Raw genomic sequence first — 22,613 nt, 5'->3', positions numbered from 1 at the left:
ACAGGAAAATCGTCCGTACTCTCCTGAAACACTGCTCTGCTTACTGTATGTAGCTAAGGTTACATCATTATGGAATGGAAATAGTTATTGTAGGTCAGCATGGTAAAGCAAACTATTTAACGTAATAGGAAAGCTGGAATTCTACTTTAATGTTTGTAACCAGGGGGTGCTGCTACTGTTTGAAGGTCATTCACACCTTTAAATCTTTGTTTGCACAATGGATGCTGCTTGTAAGAATAGGTATATTAAATTGGTACTTAAACCTAGACGTTATTTTTTTGCCTTAAAGAGGAAGTAAAGCAATGTTTTTTTTTTCTGACCTGCAAAAGTACAGGCATAATGTGCTAGCATGCATCGCATACTAGCACATTATGTGAAACCTACCCGCAAACGAAGCCCTCGTCGTCAATCCTGGAGGCCGCATCCATCTTTGCTCATCTTCCTTCCGGGGTCCACGGCTGTGTGACTGTCCGGAGCCATGTGACATCACTCCTGCACATACGGCCATGGCACAGGTGGCCGTTACTTCAGAGCGCATGCGCCAATGATGTCACAAGCTGCATATACAGTAAATATCTCAGCGCATGTTTAGGAGATATTGACAGTACTTATAGGTAAGCCTCATTATAGGCTTACCCAAGACTTTTTTTTCTCAGACAATAGGTGCAAGAACTCCCCTTTTTCCCGCTCCTACCCACCTCCGAGCACCATCCCTTGGTTCCATCCCCCACCCACCTCCCAGTACTGTCACCATTTAGACAATCCAGAACCAAATATTATTTTGTGGTGCTAAGTAATTTGTATGGAATTTGGTAATGATATCAAGAAAAGCAGTAAAATAGATCCCCTTCAGCCAGCAACAATAGCTCCAACAATGTACCACCCACAACAACCCCCCCCCAGCAAAGATAGACTCCTGGCAGCATCAACAGATCTCCGCACAGCCAGCAGTAATAGACTCTCTGGCAGCCATCAACAATAGACCCCTCCCCAAACAGTAGATCTCCTTCAGCAACAACTGACCCCCCCCCAGCAACATAAGATCCACCCTAGCAACAATAGGTTCCCCACCAGCAACAACAGATCCCCCTGCAAAAATAGATCCCCCAGCAGTGAGCATCAATACACTGCAGCACACCTTGCCATTACATACAGTCAGTCAGTCCAGGAGATGCCAGAACTGCGTTCCCCCACGTTCCCACTGAAAAAAAAAAAAAACCCGAGCTTACCTGAAAAGGTACAAACAATACATGGAACATGGTTTACTTCCTCTTTAATGCATTCTCTGCATTAAGGTAAAAAATGCTCCACTACCTGTCCTACGCACCCCCATCCCTAAAAACTTACCTGGCTCCTTGTCACCACTCCAGCTCCTGCTCCCTTCACAAGAGAAACGGAGGGCAGCAGGGCTAAAGGCTCCTGCTGCACTCAAACACCTATGAAGAGGAAGTGGAGAGAGGCTTACAGGCACTGTGATCGTCTATGGAAACACAACCCGATTTGGGACCCAACAGGATTACACACATGCTGATGACACTTTAGGACTCCTTAGTTAGAGGTGGCACCCGTATGAGGGAGGAGCCGACCTATCTGTGCAATATCATGGCACAAAGCATTTTTTTATTTTTAAAATGTTTGCCTTCATCATCACTATAAATCATTAAATTCCAATGCCCTTGTTAGGCATGCTCAGGTAGGGAACATTAAGGCTAGGTTCACAGTAATGCAGTACAGGAAATGCTACAATCTGTGCACGTTTTACACACTGAATTTAAATGCCACTGCCCTTGCTATCCACAGCAGGTGTCAGTGAAATCTTAATGACACCTCAAAACGCAGTTCGCAAACAAAGTGCATTTGCCGACATTGGTTCGCATGATACAAAAAAAAAAAAGGACCATGCAATCTGATTGCAGTGTGGTTCCAAAACTGCTGCATGCATATGTAATTTGAGCCCATTAAAAATGAATAGGGTCAAATCGCTCTGCACTTAATCGCATGCGAATTGAACAGGAATGTGGTGTGGTTCCTATGCAATTCACATGCGGTTCATAATGTAAACCGAGCCTTAAAAGCCAGGTAGCAAGCATAGAAAGCTGCCCAAAGACACGCATGTGCTAGATGGGTTTCTGTATGCACAAGGCCTAGAACTCCAAGTATGCTTGAAAATAAAACTGGTGCTGCAAATTCTTCAAGAGCACAGGGCGTGTGATCTGTGCTGGTACTCGGGCATTGAATTGTCATAAATATGAGTGCAATTAATAAATCTTCCCATTATAAGGCTGATTCATACAAACGCTGAGCGAGTCAAGGAATTATCCATCTGTAAATCATAGTATTAGAAAGGCTTGGTTGCACGCCACCTGTTTATATGTGCTGCAATGTGTGGGTTGATTGGTATACAATAGACTAATGTTTAGGTACTGAATATATAACCTATATACTACAGTTAGGTACCTATCACTGAAGCTGCAGACACCATGCAGACCATCCAGACCTCACCTACAGTGTTCAGCGGGGTCTACTGAATATAGGAGACACATAGCTTTAGCTCTTAATTATACATGACATTTTTCAATCACTTGTTCCCCAATATTTTTGCAACAGACAGACCAAAATACTCTGCATGAAGCAATTGTCAGCAAGATGTTAATCGCATGCTACTAAGTGAGTAAACATCTCTTGTGTAGCTAAGCCCTGGGGGATCATACATAAAGCTGATGAATGCAAAGGCTGTCAATGCTCTTCAACCAAAGCAATTCAATTGAATAGAAAGATCACTGCTAACCACAGACACTGCAATCCATGCTCATGTTAGCACAATGTGGTGCAATACAAAAGATGCCTCACTAAGAGGCTTTGTTTATTGGGCTATATGGCTTGAGTCACCTTGTGGGCCCGAGTCAAGCCTACTACTCAGCAAAGTGCACCGCATACCCTTTGGCTAGATTGCTAGCGTACAAATCCCAAGATACCTGATCTTCTATTTACCTTATGAAGTCTGCCAAGTATTGTTCAGATCACCTGCTGCAAATATCCCTTCCATCATGTGCTTCCTAATACCCGGACACATCACTCCTATTGTTTGTACACTGAGAAAGGAAATGAACTGAAAATTTGCACTGCAACAAGTGATTAAAAAAATAAAAATAAATAAAAAAACTCTAAAAACCACCTTTTCGCAAAAAAATAAATAAAAAGGGGGAAGAAAAAAAAGCGAAGTAACTCCAAATATCCTGGCCAACCTTTCAAACCACACTGCACATATAAAACATGATACCCTGTGCTGCCGATGTAGTAGTCCGTACGCCGCAATACACAACCCCAAATGATAATTCTTATAATGGCTGGCACCCACTGGTCAGCACAGCCTCGTGACTGCGCTAACACATTTAAAGCTTTTTTTTCTGGTAAGGTGTCCCAAAAAAAAAAAAAAAAAAAAAAGGCATTTGTCATTGGTCAGTGCAGTCTTGCTGACCAAAGAGCACTTGTCACTGCAAGCATTATGATGAATTGCTCACTCGGGGGCGGTGTATGGAGTGCCGAATCAGGTGCTTGGGTAGCAGGGTCCAGAGAGGTGGCCAGGATAACTGGAGTTACCTTTTCATTTTCCATGAAATTATTTAATATCTCTGGTTAAAGTGAATGTCAACCCTAGCAATGAACTTCTCTTAAGGACGCACCGAAATTTTGGGCGCAACTGGCGTTATCAGCATTTTTCCTGATAACAGAAAAAGGTGCTGATAATGCCGCCAAAAATGCACACGATTTTGCAGCACTTTTTCTGCCATTTAGCCGCTATTTTGTTATGCTTATGGTGTGCTTTCATAGGTCATGCGACACAAAAACCGCATTAAAAACGTAAAACATGGGTGCGTTATTGATGCATTCTTTCTGCATTTTCAATGCATAGCAACGGGGAGGTGCGTTTTAGGTGCAGTTTTTTTAATCGTCCAAAAATGCAGCAAGCAAGATAAGTGCCACAAACCATTGTGAAGACACTCATAGAATTTAAAGTGGTTGTATAGTCAATTTTTTTACTTTTACCTACAGGAAAGCCTATAATAAGGCTTACCTGTAAGTAAAAAAAAAAAAAAATAACTAAACCTGTACGGTGCATACTAGCTCATTATGCCTTTTCCTTTGCAGGTGAGTAAAAAAAAAAAAAAAAAAAAAAAAAAAAAATTCAGAGGGTTTACAACCGCTTTAAAGGGATACATTTAATTAAAGCTTTTCTACAGCTAAAAAAATAAAAATAATAAAAAAGTGCCAATAATGACGAACAATACATTTAAATTCAAGATTTTAATTAAAAAGGTTGAATATAATAAATATAAATTATATATATATATATATATATATATATATATATATATATATATATATATATATATATTCAACCTTTTTAATATATATAATATTTTTTCTTTTTAAACTGCCGATTTCAGTTTCGGTTTTCGGCTAAGTGCATCCTGCATTTTTTGGTTTCGGCAACCCTATCAGGCTCAAATTGTTGTCTGTATCTTGGTAGGGAGATTCACCCTCTTTTTGTCCTCATCTCCACTGTCATTGGAACAGAAAGTGAGGGAGAATCCATAATTTTGACTTTTAACCAGTTGCCGACCGCCGCACGCCGATGTACGTCGGTACAATGGCACGGGCAGGCATAAGGACATACATGTACGTCCCTTGCCTCCCGCGGGTCGGGGGCCCGATCGGGCCCCCGCCCGGTGCCTGCGGCGGTCGGTATTCGTACGGGAGCGATCCCGGACGAGGGGACGGCCATTCATTCATGGCCACCCCCTCGCGATCGCTCCCGACGAATAGAAATCCCCGGTGACATCACTTCCTCTCCTGTAATGTAAACACAGGAGAGGAAGTGATGTATTCTCTCCTCCGTGTCGGTATTTTTCGTTCCGACACGGAGGAGAGCGGATCAGTAAGTTGCACCAACACTCACACACACAGTAGAACATGCCAGGCACACTCACACCCCCCCTTTACCCCCCGATCACCCCCCCAATTACCCCTGCCCCCCAGTCACAGTGACACCAATGTCATTTTTTTTTTTTTTTTTTGCATTGGTGTCATTTGTGACTGTAATAACTGTTAGGGCAGTTAGAGTTAGCCCCCTTTAGTTCTAATGTACCCCCCTAACCCCCCCAATAAAGGTTTAACCCCGTGATCACCCCCCGTCGCCAGTGTCACTAAGGCTGGGTTCACATTGCAGCGGTTTATGAGAACGAATGTGATTCGCACCGCACTGCAGTGCAAATCACATCCGATCTCTGTGCGATTCGAGTTCAGCCATTCGCCGCACCCGCCGCAAATTCGCACGGGACCCTTTTTTTGGCCCGCAGCAGAATCGGATCGCATGGGTGTTCACACCATGCGATCCGAGTTTGCAGATCGCACTGCGATATGCGAACTGATCTGGGGGTGTCAGTAACATTTCACTGACACTCCCAGCAGTTCGCATAGGGCAGTGTGAACTGCCGCCGGGAGGCATGCGATGCGGGAACCCGCCGCGGATTCGCGGCGTTTCCGCATCGCTCCAGTGTGAACCCAGCCTAATAAGCGATCATTTTTCTGATCGCCGTATTAGTGTCACAGGTGACGCTAGTTAGGCAGGTAGGTATTTAGGTTCGCCGCAGCTTTTTATAGCGCCAGGGACCCCCATATACTACCGCATAAAGCCCCCTGATTGCCCCCTAGTTAACCCTTTCACCAGTGATCACCATATAACTGTTACAGGTGACGCTGGTTGGTTAGTTATTTTTTTTATAGTTTCAGGGCACCCGCCATTTATTACCTAATAAAGGTTTAACCCCCTGATCACCCGGCGGGTGTCATTTGTGACTAATAACTGTTAGGGCAGTTAGGGTTAGCCCCCTTTAGTTCTAAGGTACCCCCCTAACCCCCCCAATAAAGGTTTAACCCCGTGATCACCCCCCGTCGCCAGTGTCACTAAGGCTGGGTTCACATTGCAGCGGTTTATGAGAACGGATGTGATTCGCACCGCACTGCAGTGCAAATCACATCCGATCTCTGTGCGATTCGAGTTCAGCCATTCGCCGCACCCGCCGCACCCGCCGCAAATTCGCACGGGACCCTTTTTTTGGCCCGCAGCAGAATCGGATCGCATGGGTGTTCACACCATGCGATCCGAGTTTGCAGATCGCACTGCGATATGCGAACTGATCTGGGGGTGTCAGTAACATTTCACTGACACTCCCAGCAGTTCGCATAGGGCAGTGTGAACTGCCGCCGGGAGGCATGCGATGCGGGAACCCGCCGCGCATTCGTGGCGTTCCCGCATCGCTCCAGTGTGAACCCAGCCTAATAAGCGATCGTTTTTCTGATCGCCGTATTAGTGTCACAGGTGACGCTAGTTAGGCAGGTAGGTATTTAGGTTCGCCGCAGCTTTTTATAGCGCCAGGGACCCCCATATATTACCGCATAAAGCCCCCTAATTGCCCCCTAGTTAACCCTTTCACCAGTGATCACCATATAACTGTTACAGGTGACGCTGGTTGGTTAGTTATTTTTTTATAGTTTCAGGGCACCCGCCATTTATTACCTAGTCTCACTAGTGTACCCCTAAATTTAGGGGTGTCTACTTTCCAAAATGGGGTCATTTGGGGGGGGTTTGTGCCATCTTGGCATTTTATGGCCTTCAAAACTGTAACGCCCTTAGAAAGCCTGAAGGCGGTGCTTGGTTTTCGGGGCCCCGTACGCGGCTAGGCTCCCAAAAAGTCCCACATATGTGGTATCCCCATACTCAGGAGAAGCAGCAGAATTTATTTTGGGGTGTCATTTCACATATGCCCATGGCATGCGTGAGCAATATATCATTTAGTGACAACTTTGTGAAAAAAAAAAAAAAAAAAAAAAAGTTTGTAATTTTCCCGCAACTTGTGGCAAAATATAAAATATTCCATGGACTCAACATGCCTCTCAGCAAATAGCTTGGGGTGTCTACTTTCTAAAATGGGGTCATTTGTGGGGGTTTTGTGCCATCTTGGCATTTTATGGCCTTCAAAACTGTAATAGGTAGTGAGGAGTAAAATCAAAAAATTACGCCCTTAGAAAGCCTGAAGGCGGTGCTTGGTTTTCGGGGCCCCGTACGCGGCTAGGCTCCCAAAAAGTCCCACATATGTGGTATCCCCATACTCAGGAGAAGCAGCAGAATTTATTTTGGGGTGTCATTTCACATACGCCCATAGCATGTGTGAGCAATATATCATTTAGTGACAACTTTGTGTAAAAAAAAAAAAAAAAATTTTTTTTTTGTCATTATTCAATCGCTTGAGGCAAAAAAATAAAATATTCAATGGGCTCAACATGCCTCTTATCAATTTCCTTAGGGGGTCTACTTTCCAAAATGGGGTCATTTGGGGGGGTTTTGTACTGCCCTGCCATTTTAGCACCTCAAGAAATGAGATAGGCAGTCGTAAACTAAAAGCTGCGTAAATTCCAGAAAACGTACCTTAGTTTGTAGATGTGACAACTTTTGCGCAAACCAATAAATATACAATTATTGACTTTTTTTTTACCAAAGACATGTGGCTGAATACATTTTGGCCTAAATGTATGACTAAAATTGAGTTTATTGGATTTTTCTAATAACAAAAAGTAGAAAATATCATTTTTTTTCAAAATTTGCGGTCTTTTTACGTTTATATCGCAAAAAATAAAAATCGCAGAGGCAATCAAATACCATCAAAAGAAAGCTCTATTTGTGGGAAGAAAAGGACGCAAATTTTGTTTGGGTACAACATTGCATGACCGCGCAATTACCAGTTAAAGCAGCGCAGTGCCAAAGTGTAAAAAGACCTCTGGTCATTTACCAGCAAAATGGTCCGGTCTGAAAGTGGTTAACCAGAATAAGATTAAGATGAAAATCTTCCAGTAAGGTCACTTTTGTAGGGACAACTAAAAAAAAATGTTTTTTCCTACTTTGGAGAAATTTCCTGCTGTGCTCACTGGACAAGAAGTCAAGGGGAATCTCCTTAAAACTTAAAAGGTAAGTATTTGACAGGGAATTTTCCAAATAAAGTTTAAAGCGGTAGTATACCCGCACATAAAAAAAAAAAAAAAAAAAAAACCCTGTAAGGGAAAGGAATAATGAGCTAGTATGCACCAAATACTAGCTCATTATGAAATACTAACCTTAGATCTAAGCCCCCGTATCACAGCCCAGTCCACGCTGAGGGAGCTGACATTTTGCCCTGCGAGTTTCTTTCGGGTTTGCGGCTCCGGCACCGTGAGTGGCCGGAGCCGCGATGACGTCACTCCCACGCATGGCACAGGAGTCTTCTTCCCAGCAAGGTCCAGCAGCATCTACCGGACCATCAGCCGGGCATTCCGAGTGCATGCACCGCGGATGTCAGCGGCTGCATGCAAAGTGACTATCTCCTAAACTGTACAGATTTAGGAGATATTAATTTTACCTACAGGTAAGCCTTATTATAGGCTTACCTGTAGGTAAAAATTACAAATGAGGGTATACAACCACTTTAAAGAGAATGTGACTACATGTTTTTTGTTACAATTTTATTCCTGGCTGCTTCAGCAAAACAGGACTACCATAGAGTAACAGTGCCCCGAAAAAGTATTCATACCCCTTGAAAATTTTCCACATTTTGTCATGTTACAACTAAAAACATATGTGAATTTTACTGGGATTTTATGTGTTAGACCATAAATGGTTTTCCACATTTTTTTTTACAAATAAATATCTGAAAAGTGTGGCGTGCATTTGTATTCAGCCCTCTGGGTTAATACTTTGTAGAACCAACTTTCACTGCAATTACAGCTTTAAGTCTTTTTGGGGATGTCTCTACCAGCTTTGCACATCTAGAGTGACATTTTTGCCCATTTTTTTGGGCAAAATAGATACATTTCTGTCATATTGGTTTGGAGCGCGTCTGAACAGCAATTTTCAAGTCTTGCCACAATTTCTCAATTAGATTTAGGTCTGGACTTTGACTGGGCCATTCTAACACATAAATAGGCTTTGATCTAAACCATTCCATTGTAGCTCTGGCTGTATGTTTAGGGTTGTTGTCTTGCTGAAAGGTGAACTTCCACCCCAGTCTCAAGTCTATTGTAGACTCTAACAAGTTTTCTTCTAAGATTACCCTGAATTTGGCTGCATCCATCTTCCCATCAACTCTGACAAGCTTCCTTGTCCCTGCTGAATAAAAGCATCCCGCAACACGATGTTGCCACCACCATGTTTCACTGTGGGGATGGTGTGTTCAGGGTGATGTGCAGTGTTAGTTTTCTACCGCACATAGTGTTTTGCTTTTAGGCCAAAAATTTTTATTTTCGGCTCATCTGACCAGAGCATCTTCAACACGTTTGCTGTGTCCCCCACATGGCTTCTCAGAATCTGCAAATGGAACTTCTTATGGCTTTATTGACACTCCTCCATAAAGACCAGATTTGTGGAGTGCACGACTAATAGTTGTTCTGTACCGACACACCTGGCAGGATTGGCATTCCCAAACTTCTTTCTATATTACCTAGCCTCTCAACCGATGCATATCCATGACTGGCTAGTCCCGATAGCAGCAAATGCATGTACTACCACTATGGGGGCCATTGTGTCCTCCATGGAAACCCTTCACAATATTGCTTATAGGGGCAAAGTCCCACCCAGCCCCGGCACCTCTATGCTGGCCACATCCCTTTCATTGTTCAAATACATCACCACCAAAATAACATGGCGCACATGGTCGGTATGGTTCAATCCCACCTTGCAGAAACTTTACTCTTTACCTGAAGCTAAACGTTAGTACTCCAAAAGGGATTAAATACCTTTGTCACCTATACACTGCAAAAGGCTTTAAATCCTTCCATCAGCTCAGACTTGACTTTGACTTGCCGCACTCATACCCGTTTTACTACTATCAGCTCAGACATGCTATCAGAGCACAGTTCAGCTCCTTAGATGACCCAACTAACTTACCACCACTAGAGAAACTGCTGAGAAAACCTGACCCTACTAATATTATTGCTAAAACCTGGGGTTTAGTTTGCACACATTTGCAAATATATGCGTAAGCTGCAGGGCCACTTCAAGGCACCCTCGTGTACTGCAGTCCTAACTCTGGAGGCTCCCAAAATGTATAGAGTTAGAAATCCAGAAAACTGGGGTGCTGTGATATGGCCTCTGCAACTTACGCATATATCTGCAAATGTGTGCAAACTAAAACCCTGGTTTTAACGTGAACTATTATGCCCCGTACACATGATCATAAATTCCACCAGCAAAAGTCCAATGTGAGCTTTTGGAAATTCCGAACGGGTGTAAGCTCCATCAGGCTTTTGCTGGTGGAATTCCCGCCAGCAAAAGATTGAGAGCGGGTTCTCATTTTTTCGGTCGGAAAAAGTTCCGATCGGAAATTCTGATCGTCTGTACCAATTCTGATGCGCAAAATTCCTGCGCATGCTCGGAAACAATTTGACGCGTGCTCTGAAGCATTGAACTTAATTTTCTCGGCCCGTCATAGTGTTGTACATCACCACGTTCTTGACGGTCGAAAGAGAACTTTTGTGTGACCGTGTGTATGCAAGCCAAGCTTGAGCGAAATTCCGTCAGAAAAATCATCCAAAATTTTTCCGACAGAAATTCCGCTCGTGTGATCGGGGCATTAGAACAGTTTGGTCTATTGCAGGCTGGTTGGAAAGTGAGCTGGGAATTTTTATTTTCTTGTTTTTTGATATGTGTTGCCCTTCCATATGCAACATACTACTGTAAAGGCCAGTTATAGGTTAGGATCGGTTGCCATTTGTTTGTACTGTAGGTGATACAGCAACCCAGAATACATCTGTGGAATTAACACAAAGCGCTTTGCCCACTCTTTGTTTCTGTGGAATGCAAGAAACATTCCAGCAGCCATAACAGGCCCACACTAGACACAAGGAAACTATAAATGGAGGCCATACACTGGGAAACTGAATGTGCCTGGGGGCAAAATATAAGGCAAGATGCAAGAGAAGAGCCATGGTGTCACCCCTGTATACAGACTGGTAATATTTTTACTTCAGTCTCTGCTGCGGAGATTCACCCCTCCATTTGTATTGGTGACTATCGTAACCGAGACAGAAGGCCAAATTTAACATTTTAGCATTTTAGAGAGGTAACCAGCACAAGAGATGAGGGTAAATTGCCCTAAAGAGGCAAAGTTTTCCACTGACAGCTATCAAAGATGAGGATTGCCCTCCTTGTCATGAGATTTCCTCTCATTTCCTGCTGCGCCTCCAGGAAAGAAATGAAGAAAAATCTGCTTAGGGGCATTCTAACCCTTCCCGGCTCTAGCTAACAATATAATAAAAAAAAAAAAAAAGAGAGAAGGGGGTTTTTGACTTTATACACACTTTAAGCACGGTAGCTGTCCCACCCAGCTATTGTGAAAAGGGAAGGAATTGCACTTGCATAAATGCAGACGTTACAGTGCTATCTTTCTTATCTAGCAGTTAATAAGTACTGTGTTTCATCAGTGCTCGCTCTATGGCCCTTTCACATGGGTGGTCAAAGGGCAGCAGGAACAGCAGTTATGCTGCATTTTGAATGCCCAGCTAAATTCTACCATTAGGCTGGGTTCACACCGCTGCGGGGGGAGAACCGGATGTGATTCGCACCGCAAATCACATCCGATCTCCGTAGCGATGCGAGTACAGCCATACAGATAGTATGGCTGAACTCGCAGCGGTCCCGCAGCAAACTCGCACGGGACCCTTTTTTGGGTCCGCAACGGAATCGGATCGCATGGGGGTTCACACCATGCGATCCGATTCCTGTGCGAGTCGGCAGATCGCACTGCGATATGCCGACGGATCTGGGGGTGTCATTAACATAACATTGACACCCGCAGCCGTCCGCATAGGGCAGTGTGAACTGCCGGCGGGAGTAATGCGATGCGGGAAAACGCCGCGGATTCGCGGCGTTCCCGCATCGCAGCAATGTGAACCCGGCCTTACAGCCGGACAGTGCTGTATACATGCTGCCAACGCAGCAATCTTAAAGCGGAGCCAAAAAAGGGAAAGTTCCTCTCCAAGGCACTCTTTTGTAAACGGCACCTTTTTTTTTTTTTTTTTTGAAGGAGGGGAGCGAATACCTTGTTTTGACAGGTACACCCTCCCACTTCTGCTGGTATTGCCTAGAGTTTTATCCTTTAGTACTGCTTAAGTGATTGTAAATTATCACCTAATAAAACAACCCATGCGGTTTAAAAATAGAAATGCAAAACATTTTTATCTAGATATAAAAAATAAATAAATACCCCCCCCCTTTTTTTTTTTTTTTTTTAAGAAGTAATCATATTCCCTTCTGTTCCAAGCTGCATACGAGCTGGGGGTGGGGGTGAGATTGGAGAAACAGCAGCACACTCAGCTTCCAAATGAATGGCTGTTCAGTGGTGGTGTGTCAGGACAAGTCTGATCATTGGAGGAGAGTACACTGTGTTCCCAGCATAGATAGAGAACTAACCATGGTGTGCTCTTCTGCATAGTGTGGTCAGTTTTTTTTAAAATAGGAAAGCAGAGGGACTGGCAGGATCACCAGGGATTTCACACAAAGGAAGTAATACAAAGAACAGGAGACTTTCTCATACAAGTACACGATACAGCAATATGACATGAATATGTGATGGGGTAACAAACGCTTTAAAGCAGAGCTCCACCCAAAAGGGGAAGTTCCGCTTTAAGGCCTCCTCCCTTGCTCCTCTTTGAAATGGAGCTTGTGGGGAGGGGGGAGCATGTACCCGCTCCCATTTTCGATCCAACCGCCTCCTGGGACACATCGGAAGGACCATTCAGAGTGCGCGCATGTGCAGAGGGCACCCGGACGTGAAGCTGCAACCTGTCACAGCCAGGTGCCCACAAATGAGATGTTGACGTCAGGGAGAGAAGACAGGGAGAAGGGAGGGCTCAGGTGTGTACAGCGCTGGATCTTGAGACAGGTATGTATGCTTTTATTAAAATTCAACAGCTTTTTGTAGCTGCTGACTTTTAATAAACACAAACTGACTGGAGCTCCTCTTTAACCACTTCCGGACAAATTTACGTCAGGACTTTGAAGAGGGATATTATTGTTATGGCAGTAGCTTGCTACCATAACCACGGTATCCTCTTCTTCAGTGGTCCGGTGTCAGATAAAAGTGGTCTCTGCAGCAGATTCGCAGAGAGATCACTTTTAATCGGCGGCGGGAGGAAGAGGCTCCCCCCGCTGCTTTCCAGTGCCCTCCACCGCTTACTGGAGCTCTGTAGCGGCGGAAGTGATCGGGTCTCCTCCCTGGCTTAATATGGAGCTGCGTGAGGGGGGAGATGGCCCCCACCCATCTCCATATCATTGCCGGGCAGAAGAGACATCAAAACATCACTTGCGCCCATAGCTCTTAAAAAGATCTTTTTTTTTTTCTATTATTGCATTTTAGTGTAAATATGAGATCTGAGGTCTTTATGACCTCATATTAAAGAGGACCTGTTATGCTTACATTCCTTGTAATAGGAATAAAAGTGACCTTTTTTTTTATTAAAGAACAGTGTAAAAATAAAAGAGGTAAAATAAATAAGAAAATAAATAAATACATTTTTAAAACGCGCCCCATCCCCCCCTAGCTTGCGAGCAGAAGCGAACACATATGTGAGCAGCTCCCGCATATGAAAACGGTGTTCAAACCACAAATGTGAGGCATTGCCGCAATCGGTAGAGTGAGAGCAATAATTCTAGCACTAGATCTCCTCTGTAACTCAAAATATTCAACCTGTAGAATTTTTTAAAAAGTCGCCTATGGAGATTTTTAGGGGGTAAAAGCTTGTCGCCATTCCACGAGTAGGCGTAATTTTGAAGCGTGACATGTTGGGTATCAATTTACTCAGTGTAACATTATCTTTCACAATATAAAAAAAATAATAATTGGGCTAACTTTACTGTTGTCTATTTTTTTTATTCAAAAAAAGTGTGCTTGCAAGACCGCTGCGCAAATACGGTGTGACAAAGTATTGCAACAATCGCCGTTTTATTCTCTATGGCAGGGGTAGGGAACCTTTCTGGCTGAGAGAGCCATGAACGCCACATATTTTAAAATGTAATGCCGCGAGAACCATACAATATGTTTAAAACAATTTTTTTTTTTTTAATCGATTAATTTCAATTATAACTGTAATATCCACATCTCCCCTATGATTGTTTGCTTGCTTACCACTACACAGGCAGGCAGATCCACAAGCAGTTGAGACGGGCGATGATGACGGGTGTACCAAGATGGCCGCAGCTCCGGAGCTAGACTGAAGCTGTGGCCTTTCCTATGGGCTCAATCCACGGATCGGCACACCACGCAATCCACGGATTGAGAGGTGAGAGCCAGATGCAGGCATCAAAAGAGCCACATCTGGCTCGAGAGCCATAGGATCCCTACCCATGCTCTAGGGCAGTGATGGCGAACCTTGGCACTCCAGATGTTTTGGAACTACATTTCCCATGATGCTCATGCACTCTGCAGTGTCGTTGAGAATCATGGGAAATGTAGTTCCAAAACATCTGGGGTGCCAAGGTTCGCCATCACTGCTCTAGGGTGTTAGAGGGAAAAAAAAAAAAAGTATGTGTGATTGAGAGAGATATATATATATATATATATATATATATATATATATATATATATATATATATAAACAGTTTTTTTGTTATAATTTGGGGGGGGGGGGGGGGGGTTTTAACTTGTAAATACCAAATCTCAGAAAGAGACTTGGTTCTCAAGTGGTTAAAGTGGTTGTAAACCCTTACAAACCACTTTGACCTACAGGTAAGCCTAGATTAAGGCTTACCTGTAGGTCCAAGCAATATCTCCTAAACCTATACGGTTTAGGAGATATTTGCCTGAAGACAGGCACCGCTGTCTACGGCGCATGCGCCGTAGACAGCGGCGCGCAGGCGCACTGAACGCGGCAGTTCCAAAAATGGAGCTGCCGCATTTGTCGACTCCCGTGCGCATGCGCGGGAGTGACGTCATCGCGGCTTCGCCGAATGACAGCGGCGGAGCTGCGAGACGCCACAAGCAAGATGGATGCGGCGGACTACAGGGGACAGCGCGACTTCGCTGGCTCCTGTGTCAGGTAAGTGACACATAATGGGCTACTATGCGATGCATAGTAGTCCATTATGCTTTGCCTTTGCAGGGAAAAAAAGAGGAAGTAAACTCATCAGGGTTTACTTCCTCTTTAACTCATCTTTCAGAGTGGAAAGGCACCGCCTGTCAAAACGATCCCTGAAAGGTCACTCAGAGCTCACTGCAACTGCGAGCCAAGCAATAGACTTACAGTCCCAGTGCAATATTTTAAAGCAGAAATTAGGAAAAACTGCGAGTAAGCAGGCTCTTTGTTGAAGGAGACAAGCAATGCCTTTTCTGCAAAAAAAAAGAACAAAAAACAAAAAAAAGGAAACCTACCTGCCTGCTCGCAGTCTGCTGTGGAATGTACACCGAACTGTGCAAGTGCAGTTCAGGTTACATTCTGGCACAGCGCCTGTGTTCTGGGATGATTGCATTCCTGTGCATGTGTAGGAATGACATCATTCTGTGCTGGCCAATGAAGATGTCTTCAGCCTGGCACCTGGACAAGCTGGGTTGAAGATGCCAGTAAGGTACGTTGGCCCGTTGAAGGAAAGGTAAGTATCGTAGAGTTTAGCTCCACCTTAATACAACCTTGAGATTAAGAAAAAGGGCATGTGGTTTCCCATCTGAAAGAGCCCAAAAGATGACCACCCACACTATACAAACTGATTGTACAATCAGACTTTAGTGTGTATGGCCGTCACCCTTATAATTACTCTATGGTGTGATAGAACTGAACGATTGATGTCATCAATCCAGCGAATCAAAAAAGGCATGACAGAGCAATGGCAATTTTCACACCCCTAGTAGATAGAGCATAAAGCTAAGTATACACATTGAGTTTTCATTTTGTACAACCAGCAGATTAAACGAGAAAGAACTCACATATTCCCACAAGCGATGGGGATTCAGGAATCTCCCCTGCTGCGCTATTATCTTCTGACAGCGGGCACTCCCCACCCGTCACAATACACTGATCAGCCTATGGTGGCAGCGGCGGATCCTATGCCGCTTTCCAGAAGGACTGTTTGACCGTTCTGTTGAACGGAGAGAGAGTGACACACAGACTAAAACCAAATATGCAGTCAATATTCAATTTAATATTTCCTCCCCCACGTGCCTCTTCCCCCAATTTCTCTGTCAAGAGTAATGGCACAACCATCCACCCACCCCCACATGTCAGGGTACTAGGTGTTATCCTGGACTCTGAACTCTCCTTTCAGCCCCACATCCAATCACTTTCTAACCAATGAAACCACAAAGCTCTACAACTACTGCAACTCCCTCCTCATTGGCTCACCTTTAAATAGCCTATCCCCCCTTCAGTCCATCATAAATGCTGCCAGGCTCATCCACCTTACAAACCGCACAGTGTCTGCCACCCCTCTCTGCCAATCCGCCCATTGGCTGCCACTTGCCCAACGGATTCAATTCAAAATACTAACATTAAGTTACAAAGCCATCCACAACTCTGCCCCCAGCTACATCACTAGCCTAGTCTCAAAATACCAACCTAATTGCCCTCTTTGTTCCTCCCAAGACCTCCTGCTCTCTAGCTCCCTCATCACCTCCTCCCATATCTGCCTCCAGGACTTCTGCCGAGCCTCGCCCATTCTCTGGAACTCACTACCCCAATCTGTCAGAATGTCTCCAAATTTATCAACTCTTAGGCGATCCCTGAAAAATTTCCTCTTCAGAGAAGCCTATCCTGCCTCCATCTAACAACTGCACTATTGTCTCTATCAGCTCATCCCCCACAGCTATTACCCTTTTGTATAACTTGACCCCCCCCTCCTAGATTGTAAGCTCTAATGAGCAGGGCCCTCTGATTCCCCCCTGTCGTGAATTGAATTGTATTGTAAATACTGTCTACCCTAATGTTGTAAAGCGCTGCATAAATCCTATATAATAATAATAATAATAATAATAATAATAATAATAATAATAATAAGTATAAGTTATTCTCAAGGGTCATTTTTTTTCTGCCACAACTGACAGACTATTTGTCACTCTTCGATCGGCCGTACTGTTTTTGTCTCATTCAGTCAATGTCTGATTCGATTGCTTTGTTGACTCGGACATTGATTGTTCAGTTTTAGCCCCTTTTCACACCGGTGCAATTTGCCATGAGATTTGACAGGTCCAAATCACATGGCGAGTCGCACCCTATTATGGAACCATTCAAAGTGATGTGATGTAGAACTGCACAATTAATCGTTAAAAAAAAAATGAATAAAAAACACACAATCTCAATTCAACCCACCTCACAATCTTAAAGTGGACCTTCAGTCATTTTTTCAACTTTCCATCTATTAAATCTTCTGCCCTTGTTGTTTTAACTTTGGATAGTAAAACATTTTTTTTCTGCCAGTAAATATCTTACACAGTCCACTTCCTGTTGCTTATCTGGTAAAAAGCCTAGGCGTATGACATCATGATCATCATCTTTCTCTCCTGAGAGTTCGCCAGGAAAGGGGGGGGGGGGGGGGGTAGTCATAAGAGGGCCAATGAGAGCTGCAGAGCTGGAGGTGTCCCTTTGTTTGAATCCAGGAGGTGAACCTGAAGAAGCATCAGCTGCCCACAATTAAAATGTTTGCAGCCAGACTCAGTGGAGGGAGATTTCTGCAGCATATTTGGCAAGTAAAGAATCACAGTATGTATAAAATAATATACAACAGCCGTCACTAAATGGCGGCCCGCGGTCCGAGTCCGGACCGAGCAGCGCTTCTGCCCGGACCGCCATGCCGCCAGTGTAGCAAGCGACAGCAATCACTGGTTTGCTGGGACCGCGGGTTTCCCCAGCAACCAGTGACGCTGCGCGCATGCGCCCGCCCCCTGCTCCTGGCCGCGTCTCTCGGAGCTGAAGAGACACGGGCAGTAGGCAGTGTGACGTCACGTGCGCGCCCCGCCCCCCTGCTGCCCGCGGTTCCCGGGTCCTGGATCTCAGCGCGAGGCAGCTTCAGTTGTGCCCACACTCCTGCAGTTAAGGTATGTGGGCACATTAGTTATCTATTAGTGATCAGTGTTGTGCACACTGTTGGGCATATTTTGAGGGGCTTTTTTTTGTAAAGGGCACGCTGATGGGAAAATTTTATGTTAAAGGACACTCTGATGGGCACATTTTATTTTAAGGGGCACGCTGATGGATATATTTTTTATGTGCACACTGATGGGCATGTTTTGTTAAGGTGCCCCTTAACAAAATATGCCCATTGATGTGCACATTAAAAATATACCCATCAGCGTGTCCCTTAAAATAAAATGTGCCCATCAGAGTGTCCTTTAACATAAAATTTTCCCATCAGCGTGCCCTTTACAAAAAAAAGCCCCTCAAAATAGGCATATTTTGAGGGGCTTTTTTTTGTAAAGGGCACGCTGATGGGAAAATTTTATGTTAAAGGACACTCTGATGGACAAATTTTATTTTACGGGGCACGCTGATGGGTATATTTTTAATGTGCACATCGATGGGCATATTTTGTTAAGGGGCACGCTGATGGGTACAACAAAATATGCCCTACAAAATATGCCCATCGATGTGCACATTAAAAATATACTCATCAGCATGCCCCTTAAAATAAAAATTGTCCATCAGAATGCCTCCTAACATAATAGGTGCCCATCAGTGTGACCCTTATTTCATGTTAAGGGGCACGCTGATGGGCAGATTTTATTTTAAGAGCAACACTGATAGGTACATTTTATATTAAAAGGGGCACTTTGATGGGCAAATTTTAAGTTAAGGGGCATGTTTTGTTGTGCCCATCAGAGTGCCCCTTAATATAAAATGTGCCCATCAGCATGACACTTATTTTATGTTAAGGGAAATCCTGATGTGCACATTTTATGTTAAGGGGCACTGTGATGGGGACACCTGATGTAAAGGGGCACTGTGATGGGGACACCTGATGTAAAGGGGCACTGTGATGGGGACACCTGATGTAAAGGGGCACTGTGATGGGGACACCTGATGTAAAGGGGCACTGTGATGGGGACACCTGATGTAAAGGGGCACTGTGATGGGGACACCAGATTTAAAGGGGCACTGTGATGGGGACACCTGATGTAAAGGGGCACTGTGATGGGGACACCTGATGTAAAGGGGCACTGTGATGGGGACACCTGATGTAAAGGGGCACTGTGATGGGGACACCTGATGTAAAGGGGCACTGTGATGGGGACACCTGATGTAAAGGGGCACTGTGATGGGGACACCAGATTTAAAGGGGCACTGTGATGGGGACACCAGATTTAAAGGGGCACTGTGATGGGGACACCTGATTTAAAGGGGCACTGTGATGGGGACACCTGATTTAAAGGGGCACTGTGATGGGGACACCTGATTTAAAGGGGCACTGTGATGGGGACACCTGATTTAAAGGGGCACTGTGATGGGGACACCTGATGTAAAGGGGCACTGATGGGGACACCTGATTTAAAGAAGCACTGCGATGGGGACACCTGATGTAAAGGGGCACTGTGATGGGGACACCTGATGTAAAGGGGCACTGTGATGGGGACACCTGATGTAAAGGGGCACTGTGATGGGGACACCAGATTTAACTTGATCTGGCATCACCAGATGTAACTTGACAATAAATATTGTTGAAATGCTAAGGAAATTGTACATTTCTCATGTTTTTGATAGATATACAGTTACTACAATATTTCTGAGTCGTAGCACAGACTTGAGATTCGGACCTCGGCCCAAAGAAAATTTTGGCGACCGGACCTCCTTTAATTTTAATTCATTACCCCTGATATACAAAGTGGTTGGAGGGAAGCTTCAGAATGGCAAAGATGTTTTTATTACAAATTATGTGAGCAGACTGCAGTTCCTCTTTAATCTGGCCTTTCCACCATTCATGTAAACAGTACTGAGCAGTTCTTCGCTCACAGCTGTCAAAGAAATTTTTTTTTTTTTTTAAAACCCACAAAGTTTATCACAATTTTGCTCAGCTCTGAGATAAAACAGAAACATTGTATCATTCGGTTCTTCTAGATCAAAGAGATGAACTCCTGTCTGTAAATGAGGGCAGTTTAGCCACTTAAAGCGGAGTTCCACCCTAAAGGGGAACTTCCGCTCATCGGAACCCTCCCCCCCTCCGGTGCCACAGTTGGCACCTTTCGGGGCGGGGAGGGGGTGGGGGTGTGCAGATATCTGTCCAAGACAGGTATTTGCACCCACTTCCAGGCATAGACTCCCACGGGAGTCTATGCCTCTTCCTGTCCCCCCGCGCTGTCTGCTGGGAGACACACAGGTCCCAGAGACAGCGCGGAGCATTCTCATTGTGCTGCACGGCTAGCGCATGCACAGTAGGGAAATCGGGAAGTGAAGCCGCAACGCCTCACTTCCTGATTCCCTCACCGAGAATGGCGGCGGCAGCAGCCGAGAGCCGAGCGATTGATCGGCCTCGGCTGCCGACATCGCTGGACTCCAGGAAAGGTAAGTGTTCGTTTATTAAAAGTAGTATTTGTAGCTGCTGGCTTTTTTTTTTTTTGCTAGAAAATTACTTAGAACCCCCAAACATATCTTTTTTTAGCAGAGATCCTAGGGAATTAAATGGTGGTTGTTGCAATATTTTATGTCACACGGAATTTGCAGAGCGCTCTTTCAAATGCAATTTTTTGGGAAGACATACACTTCAATGAATTTAAGAATAAAACTAAACAATTTTTTTGTATAATGTGAAAGACGATGCGATAATAAAATAATATAATCACTGTGGTCTGATTATTATTCAGGATTAATCCTGTGTTATATATATATATATATATATATATATATATACACACACACACACACACACACACACACACACACACACACACACACCATTAGGGCAGACAGTACAATTACAACACAATTCAATACAGGGGGGAAATCAGAGAGCCCTGCTCCTTAGAGCTTACAATCTAGAAGGGAGGATAATCTGACCAATCGAAATACAATCGTTTTCATAAACACAGTATCCCAGTGCTGACAATCGTTGCAAAAAATGTTGTGCATTGGCTGATCATGGACTCAAGTTTGATCCAACGCAATCAATTCTAAAATTAATTGATGTGATCATTCAAAAACGATTGAATAGACATAACTTCCCTTCCAATTAATTTAGAATTGATAGCATTGGATCAAACTTGAGTCCATGATCAGCCAATGCACAACATTTTTTGCAGCGATTGTCAGCACTAGGATACCGTTTTTATGAAAACGATTGTATTTCGGTTGATCAGATTATTAGATCACATGGTGGAAACAGAGATGTGATTGATAACTGCGGATTGTTCGTTACGATCGTATCTTGCCAACTATCGATTGAAATGCACTTAACTGTGTGTGGCATATCGACGGAATGGGTCGTCCACAACAGATCAATCAGAAAAAGAAAATTGATTGTAGCGTGTATGGCCACTATTATGATTATTAGTAATGGCCAAAAGCCAGACAGCGGGAGGAGCTGTGACAGCACACTACAGAGAGATCCGAAATTAGACACACATCATACAAGATCTGTAACCCCCCCCCCCCATATACACACACACACGCCGATCTCTCCTATCATCGCTCGCTGTACAATGGGGGCGCCTGCAACAAGCTGCTGCCAATCCAACTCCTGAGACAAAGGAATGCCCAACCCGGATCATACAACAGTAGTGGGTACAGGATATGAGCCGACAGCCATTCACACAACTTGTGTCCGATCGCAGCCTCCAAGTACCCCGGACTGCACACAACCCTCATACACACGCACTACTTGGGGGAAGTCAGCGATCTGTATACGGGTGTAGTATTGGGAGCTCACACACCACCCGATACCTACCCGCACCTCCGATCTCCTTGGGCCGCTCCGGCTTCATACACATACAATCGATGACATCTTCGGGTGACATCACCCTATGGCGAGCTGGGAGGATCAATCCTTTACCTGCACCAGACACCTCCCTGTGCGGCCGACCATCAGATCTCCGCCACGCCCACTCGGACAACTCTTCAGGAGCCCCGCCCACGTTGGGCGTCACCGCTGTGTGTGCTGAGCGTCTGTCACTGATCACTGTAGGGAAGTGTGCGATCAGCAGCAGAACACACAGAGATGCTACACAAACCTTTTTCCTTCATTTTGGATAGAGTAAGGGAAGGTTATAACCCAGGTCAGATTGTTTTTGCCATCTGTGTCCCATTTCAGAGATTTCCCTTCACTTCCTGTCCTATAGCCAAACAGGAAGTGAGTAAGGGTGAGCTCTGGCGTGTTCGCACAGCCCGCCAGGAAGTCAAGGCTGCGCTAATCATAGCCAGTGAGATATTTCCCGATCTGGGGGAATGTCTCACTGCCTGTGATTAGCGTAGCGCTGTGCCGACTTCCTGGTGGGCTCTGCACATGGGGTGTGCAAACACGTCGGAGCTCACCCTTAGAAGTGAGTAAGGATGAGCTCAGGCGTGTTCGTATGCTCCACGTGCAGAGCCCGCCAGGAAGTCGGCACAGCGCTAATCAC

General features: G+C 44.6%; 1 protein-coding gene across 2 annotated transcripts in view; it reads right to left on the bottom strand.

Annotated features, from left to right (window-relative positions):
- Positions 1 to 22,112, bottom strand: part of LIMK2 (LIM domain kinase 2) — a 98,240-nt gene extending 76,128 nt beyond the window's left edge. The window contains exon 1 of one of the 2 annotated variants that reach the window (XM_077461486.1): positions 21,944 to 22,112. In XM_077461486.1, the coding sequence (XP_077317612.1) occupies positions 21,944 to 22,013 (70 nt within the window). In that variant the 5' untranslated portion in view covers positions 22,014 to 22,112. The remainder of the gene's footprint in view (positions 1 to 21,943) is intronic. The other variant, XM_077461487.1, reaches the window with a different exon arrangement.
- Between the last annotated feature and the right edge of the window lie 501 nt (positions 22,113 to 22,613).

The sequence above is a fragment of the Lithobates pipiens genome, unplaced genomic scaffold, assembly GCF_037356315.1.
Source record: "Lithobates pipiens isolate NorthernLeopardFrog02 unplaced genomic scaffold, aLitPip1_a1.2 Scaffold_3, whole genome shotgun sequence".
NCBI classification, from domain to species: domain Eukaryota; kingdom Metazoa; phylum Chordata; class Amphibia; order Anura; family Ranidae; genus Lithobates; species Lithobates pipiens.
The sequence above is the reverse complement of the archived record's forward strand: the minus strand, read 5'-3'. Positions and strand labels throughout refer to the sequence as shown.